Source organism: Berghia stephanieae, chromosome 3, assembly GCF_034508935.2.
Source record: "Berghia stephanieae isolate SIO BIC M18660-M18661 chromosome 3, UCSD_Bste_1.3, whole genome shotgun sequence".
Lineage (NCBI taxonomy): Eukaryota > Metazoa > Mollusca > Gastropoda > Nudibranchia > Aeolidiidae > Berghia > Berghia stephanieae.
In genome coordinates, this window is record NC_088362.1 from 30,816,902 (window position 1) to 30,824,760 (window position 7,859).

A 7,859-nucleotide genomic window follows, 5' to 3' on the forward strand; every position below is an offset into this window, starting at 1 on the left:
TAGATCAGCTTGGCGGAAGATGACCTCCGACGTCTGCTTCAGATATGGAACTACATGAGATAGTAATGAAAATAAAATAAACAATTGTGTGAAAGTTGATGAACTGTGGAATGAACAAGATATACGAATTATAATCTATTTTTCGAAACAGATGTATCGAATCTTGGCTCGGATTCTTATCGTGGTAACAAAAGACAAGCAAACATAGTAGCTCATTTTTTTTGTAAAACATATGTTTAGTCAATTTCAGACAATTCCTACTTTCGTTTTCGTATTTTCGACGCTGATTTTTTCATTTTTCGTCACTTGCTGACATCCAAACTATGGCATCGTGGGGTAAATTGATGCTGGAGGCATCATTGAAGAAGAGACACCGAGATACTTTAAATGGTAAGTTATTGGCCATTCTTATTCTATCACTGTTGATTTATGAATTGAAATCGGGTAGACATCACACACACACACACCGATTGATGATTGTCACTTGTCAGTCATTCGGAAGTGGAGTCAGATAATTCGGGAACTTCTGTAGACTGTAGATTCACACTAAATAGTACTAGCTTTGTTTACTACTACTACTACTACTACTACTACTACTACTACTACTACTATTACTTATTACTACTTTTACTTTTAGTTTTAGCGCTATCCAACTCAACACTTCACATGTTTATTTTATCGAAGTGTTTTTATGCACCTCCGTTGACGGTGTATCTTAATGGATCGTTTTTATACACCTCCGTCACGCATGCGCATTCCACCCAATTTCATTAGCGATATTGTGTTTTTGCATTTGTACATGGCGAAAGTTATATTGTGACATCTGTAGGATGTTTTTGTTAATAAATTTATATAAAAATAATAATAATTTAAGAAATCGAAATATAAAACCAGAAAATAGAAGTTGCATTGAAGGTAAAATAATGTTTTAGAAAGACCTTATTAAATGTGATGAACAGTCAGGTGGCTCCGTAGCGCAGTGGACAAGCTGTCAGACTCCAACCTTGAAAGTACTGTGTTCGATTCCCATTGTTGACTTTTTTTTTTTTGATTTACTTTGTTTTTCTTTGCTTTTTTTTTTCTTTCTTTTTTTTTTTTCCAAAAACTTTTTATCGTGTTTTTAAAAAACTTCGATTTTAATTTTCTAAAATTTATTTATTTGAGATCAGTATTTGTGTGCCATGTTTCTTTTTACTTTTGATTTTTTAAATTATTGTTATTATTCTTTAATTTATTATCATTGTATCGGTAATCACTAAGCAGCGTGCTAAACTACAATCTAAAACTATTTAAACCTCATGGACATATGCAGCAACAACTTTACCATCACCGCCAACGGATTTTTGAAAAGAATATAAAATATTTTAAACTTAAACCTGTCTTTGCATCATGCTTTATGCATACAGTGTGCCATATCACAAAATCAGTTTAATGTTGAGAATATGCTATTTCTTTTGTACCTTCAGATCAGAGAGATTTGAGCTTTAAAAATCCTGAAAAAAATGTCTTGCTGCCAATCCAGACAACCCTTTTGATGTGATCTATGATGTTAATGGTAAGAATGTAATTTGATGAGGAAATGAATAAAATATTTAGGTACACATAGTTTGCTTATTTTTGTTTGAGTCATGATGTGTAATACTAATACAGTCCACTCCGGATAATTGCAACTCGGTTAATGGCAGCATTTCCTAAGAAATGGAAATAATTCTATATAAAAGTCACTGGTTAATTGCAACAAACTTCGGTTTTAAAAAAGTGGTAAATTCAAGAAATCAAACAATATATCATGATTAAATTTCATCATGGATGAAATCGTGACAGGTTGAAGAATCAAGAATGAGCGGGATTTAATGCTACGGTAGTGTGTCACCACTCTATTAGAGTCGAAAGAGGGCGGGGATTTGCAGTATCGGTTTGTGACGTCATCGGTGGCCATTAAATTGAAGAGGGGTGGGGGCTGGTCATAATCTTGACAACAGGTTATAAATGACAGTTATAAAGAGAGACTGAGTGATAGCCTTTGTTTTAGGATTAACAACTGTGCATTGTGACCAACGAGTTTGGTGAGAGCTTATTGTCTCTCATCACGGCTAATCTCTTGAACTCTGACAAATGTTGAGAAAAAAAGAGTGAAACTTCGTCCAATCTGAGTAAGATATCGTCTTGCTTCATAGCTGCTTTTAGTTGGCAAATCTACACAGGGCTGCCATATGGTTTTTGTTTCAATGAAATTGCTCTGTATGTGGTGGACTAAGAATAACATTTACTGGTTTGAGTTTACAATAAATGTGTAAAATGTTGAAATAGTGGACAGGAAACTGAACTTCGGTTAATTGCAACTTCAGTTAATCGCAACATTTTCGATGATCCCAAGGTGTTGCGATTATCCGAAGTGGACTGTACCTGAATCTAGAACGAAAAACTATCATATGGATATGATTATAGACAGATTGGTTTCTGGAATTATATTTCCATCCTCTCTTGCCAACTCTTGACATTCTTGAAATTTAAAATAAAATAGTCAAAAGGTTTCGGACTTAATTTTCTTTTTTTCCAAAGGACAATAGTCATAAAGTAAATAATAAAATAAAAATCCTTTTTACAGCACAAGATGGCATGATTTTTTGTTTAAGGGTTTAGAGAAAAACTTGCAGATGATAGTCTTCAGCTTTCTTTGTTTGTTTTTATTTTATATAGACTCCAACTCAGAGCTTGAAAGTGATGCAGAACAAAGTTCCATATCGCATGATTAAGTTGTGGTAAGGATGTAAATTGAAACAAAATCATAGCATTTGTATAGCGTTTATCCACAGTTCGCACCATGCTCAAAATGCTTCACATCACCATATTTTGTGGTGGACAAAACACAATTGCCACAAAAGATGAGACCTGCAGTCTGTTAGGCGCGATACAATATTTCAGGACAAGGACAACACTGTTTTACACCAGTGGGACCTCCTAGTCTTTTGTTGTTAAAAATGTTCTTTGCAGTTCACTTTGCCAACAATAACACTATTTTAAACATTCCTCGTTATATTTTGAAGTGATATTCATTGATGAACCATTCACATTTGAAGTCGTTTGTACCCTGTTTTTTATTTGACAAAATGTGAAAATGATGCGTTTCCAGGAAAAATGTAAATAATTATATGAATGGAATTTTGTCGAATGGCCAAGGGCCTACAATAAACTTAAATGAAACTTAAATGAAATGTTAATCTTTGGATAGGACTTGGGTTTATTCTTGATTACTTTTCCGCCTGGGCCGAGTGAAGCAATTGGAGTAAATTTTGTAGCTCGATGTAAAAAACATGACGCTAACCATTCGGCTGATACTGATACCTCCAAGGGGTGGTTGGGGGAAAACGTAAAATTCTTTTGACATTCTGTCTGGTTATTCGCTGAAACAACAAAGGACAATCTATTTATTCAGATGAGACTTCATTGTGTTACGATTTATTTTCATATTTTGATTATAATGAAGAGGGAACCCTGAACCCAGTGAAGTGGGTGGATTGATCTATTTATTTCTATTTCAAAACAAAAATATGGCGTCTTTTCGCTTGATTTGTAATGTGACAGAGGTCTCCACAAATCTAACATACCTCTTCCAAAGGAATAGATGGTAGAAAAGTATATAACAAGAAGGAATGATGACAGTTACTTGTCCAGGCCTTAAACATTTGGAATGCTATTCCTCTCTATCGCTGTCATGTAGCTGATGTGCATACGATCTGTCTATTGATTTATTTTCAGAGTTCATAGCATGATGTGCTTTATTTTCTCCTTTTTTCAGAGAAATACAAAAAGCCAAGGAGACCCTGTCCATACTGTGGACAGTTGCAAACAAAACTCTCAGGGCATTTAATGAGGAAACACAAGGATGAGACAGGAGTTACAGAGGTCATGAAACAGCCTGTAAAGGAAAGGAAAAGAACAATGGATTATATAAAGAAACTGTGCATTATTTATCCAAACACTAGAAACAATTCAATTGTTATGCGTGAGAGAGCACAAGGGTCACATGAAGTTGTTATGTGTGCTGGCTGTAAGGGGTTTTACTCAGGATGTAGGGTTTATGAACACAAAAAGAAATGTAGTACTGAGCATGCTCTGTGTACTGGGGTTGTAAAATTTTATCCTGTGGCTCCCAATGCAAGTAAAGAAATAAAGTAGAATATTCTTGACAAATTTCGGAATGATGAAGTGGGAAATTTGTGTCGATCAGACAAAGTTATAGTATTGTTAGGAACAAAATTGTTGAGTAAAAGTTCAAAGAAGGAGAGAAAAGTTATAATGAGTGATTTACGCATCTTAGGAAATTTGATTTTAAAAACTAGGAAAAGAACAAATCAACCTTCTTTCTTTGGAGAGGATGTGGTGAAGCGTTGTAACTTTAATGAAATATCACAAACCATTTCTGAAATGACTTTGAAAGAGGATGGGACATTGAAAGCAGGCTTGAAGCTTTCAATTGGATTTATATTGAAAAAGTTAATTAATTTCTTAAAAGGGGAATACATAATGCAAAACAAATTCGGAGAATCTGCAGAGATAGATTTGTTCAAAGCTGTCCTGGATTATAATTGGGACAGTATTTTTTTTTTTACAGCCAGAGTTCAATGTGAAGCAAAGATAGCAAATTTGAGAAAACCCAAAGAGATGCATTGGAGAATGATATAAAGAAGCTACGGCAATTTATTACTGAAGAGGTGGTCCGTATTTGTGAGGATGATTATCATTTATTTGATTCACATATGTTTGTTAGGCTTCGCAATGTCATCGTAGCTAGGCTTACAATGTTTAATGCGAGGAGAGGCGGGGAACCCGCAAGGATGTTGTTAAAAGACTGGAATGATGCAGATTCAGATGTATGGGTTGATCCCCAGCTTGTACAACATGTCACTGATCCTTTGGAAAAAGCGTTACTTGAGAAGTATAAGCTGGCCTATCAGTCTGGAAAGGGAAGCAAGATGTTGGTCCCTGTGTTGATACCCAATGACACAATTCAGCCTTTAAGGAAACTTGTACAGGAGCATAAAGCTGTTGATATTTCAGACAACCCATTTCTTTTTCCAAATATAGGAATATCCAAAGATCATGTAAGTGGTTACATTGCCATCAAATATGTCACTTCCTTAGTAAAGGATTAAGAGAAACCCCAGTTGTTAATAGCTTATAAATTCAGGCACCGAGCTTCGACATTATTTGCCTTACTTGATGTCCCACAACACGAGAGAGATGTCTTCTATTGACATATGGGACACAGTGAATCAATCAATCATAACATTTATCAGTGTCCACTTGCAATACGGGAAATAACAGAAGTTGGTCATTTTTTGGGGTCAAATTGATAACTCAGCATCGGTCACTGGGGAAGGAAATTGTAACATTGAAACAAATGACTCTGTAGTGAATAGAGACTCAAATGAAAATTTTGGAACATACATAGAAACAGCTGCAAATCAAGAAGAAATATTTGATGGTGAAGCAGGAGTGCCAGATCAGCTTCCGTGTTCTTCAAAACAAACTGAACCCCAGAGTAATTCAAGCAAAAATCGGAGATACATGTCATGGTCAGATGAGGATACAGATAGAGTCAAGTCATATTTTAAAAACTTTGTCGAAGATGTTTCAGCACATGGTTTGAGGGGATCATTACCTGGGAAGTCTGAAATTATTCTGTTCTTAAAACACCACAGGGTATTTTCACAAAAAGGAATCCCTGAAGGTACACAAATTAGTTTGGTGAAGACAAAGATTTTTAATGAAAGAAATAAATATAGAAGGGAAAGAGCGTTTCAATCGGTGTAATGACAATCATGAATTTGATTTGTATTACATTCTTTGTACTGTATGGTGTTATTGACATATTTTGGGGGTTTAAAAAAAGTTTTATCTTTATTTAGTACAATCTGTTCATCATTGCAATCTTCATTTTTATATTATATGAACATTAATTTGCTCAGATTGAGAGACAAATGCTTTGTAGAACTATCTAAAAGAATCAGATATGGCAGAATAATAAGTCTTTCTACTAACCCTAACTTAATTGGCCAATGTAGCTTTATGTTCAGCCAAGGCCCTCTATATAGTGATTGCCAATGATTTTTTAGTGAATGAAATTAAGTACCTGTCAGATAAAGATTTGTATGTTAATCTTCTTATTGATGAAGTTCATGTCAAGTCGAAATTATCCTACAGAGGGGAGCAATTAATTGGACAGGCTACAAATGATCCTGAAAATCTTGCCAAGTCTATGCAATGTTTTATGATTTCTTCTGTCATGTCTAATAAGAAATTAATTGTTGGAATGTTTCCTGTTGTAAAGATGACTTCAGATTTCTTGTTTGAAACAACAAATGATGTAATTTTTAATGTTTGTAAAGCTGGATTTAATGTCATCAGTGTCATTTCTGATAACAATAGAATTAATCGAAAGATGTTTTCTTTACTGACTAAAGACTCAGAAACTAAATTTTTTATACCTAATCCTATTGACAATTCTCTCAAGATTTTTTTATTGTTTGACTCTGTTCATCTTCTCAAATCAATTCGAAATAATTGGTTGAATGTTAAAAACGATAGTCAAACTTTTACTTTCCCCAATTTAGATAGTGAAGTCATAGATAGCAAATGTATTTCTCATGCTTCCTTTTCTGATTTAAAGCATTTATACAGAGTTGAAAAGTCCCAACTTCTAAAAGAGGCCCCTACCTTAACCTGGAAATCACTATTCCCACACTCTTTAGAGCGTCAGAAAGTCAGTTTAGCCCTTAAGATATTTAATGAAACCAATATTGCTGCTTTGAAAACCTTAGGTCCTCATTCAGCTTTCACATCTTGGGAGGGTACTGTTAATTTCTTGACTATAGTTTGTCGTTGGTGGGATATGGTTAATATACATCACCAGTATTATGGGAGGAATAAGATTAAACCAGATGCCTCTCCTTTCTTCTCTTGTGAAGATGAAAGACTGAGTTGGTTACTAAAAATGTCTTCATGGCTCAAGAAATGGAACCAGATGCATAAAGAAACTAAGTGTGGTTTTTTGTCTTCAGATACATTTTATGCTTTGTCCCATACATTAGAATGTCTAGTTGAATTGATATGTTTTAACTAAACTTAATTTTAAATTTGTTTTGACTGGAAAATTTCAGACTGATGATCTTGAGGCTCGTTTTGGTCAATATAGGCAGTTATCAGGTGGAAATACTTTGATTTCTGTGGAAGAGATTCTTCAGAATGAAAGAAAATTAACTATAAAGCAGCTTTTAACTATTCATTCTTCCTCTAAAGGCAGCATTCCCTTAAATGTTAAATGTTTTTTATCTGAGTTCTCTTCAGATAATTTGGATGAAAGTGACATGCTTTTCATTCAAAATTTTCCTTTTGAAAATGTTGAAATTCAGTCAGAGTCTTTAGATGTTATTATATATGTTGCTGGCTATGTTGCAAAGAAAGTTATTACAAAAACTGATTGTTCTTTTTGTTGTGAGATTGTAGGAGATAAAAACAAATGTCTTGACTTTTCTATTGATGATAAACTTTTAGAGTATTTTGAAAACCTTAATCACGGTGGCTTAACATATCCATCTCCTGTTCTTGTTCATTTGTTTCAAATTGCACTTTCAATCATGAATGTTGCTGTTAGTAATATGGAACTACATTTTTTGAAGTTAAACAATCAAAAAGATGTCCTAATGAAACTAAATATAGCTTACTGGACAGAGTGTAACCTTCCCATTGAATTTTCATCTGTGTGTACGAATTGCAAGTCTCAAAGAGATAAGTTATTTCAGATATGTATATCAACATTTGTCAACATTTTGTTGAATAATTATTCTAAGAAAGTA

General features: G+C 34.0%; 1 protein-coding gene across 2 annotated transcripts; it reads left to right on the forward strand.

Moving 5' to 3' along the window:
* Positions 1-309: 309 nt before the first annotated feature.
* On the forward strand, positions 310-6,076 carry LOC144967514 (uncharacterized). Of its 2 annotated transcripts, XM_078904888.1 has the most exons (4): positions 310-390; positions 1,467-1,555; positions 2,701-2,762; positions 3,800-6,076. In XM_078904888.1, the coding sequence occupies exon 4, from the start codon at positions 4,761-4,763 to the stop codon at positions 5,154-5,156; it is 396 nt and encodes a 131-aa protein (XP_078761014.1). In that variant the 5' UTR covers positions 310-390; positions 1,467-1,555; positions 2,701-2,762; positions 3,800-4,760; the 3' UTR covers positions 5,157-6,076. The 2 variants fall into 2 exon arrangements, with proteins under 2 accessions (XP_078761014.1, XP_078761015.1); XM_078904889.1 differs by lacking the exon at positions 2,701-2,762.
* The last annotated feature ends 1,783 nt before the right edge of the window (positions 6,077-7,859 follow it).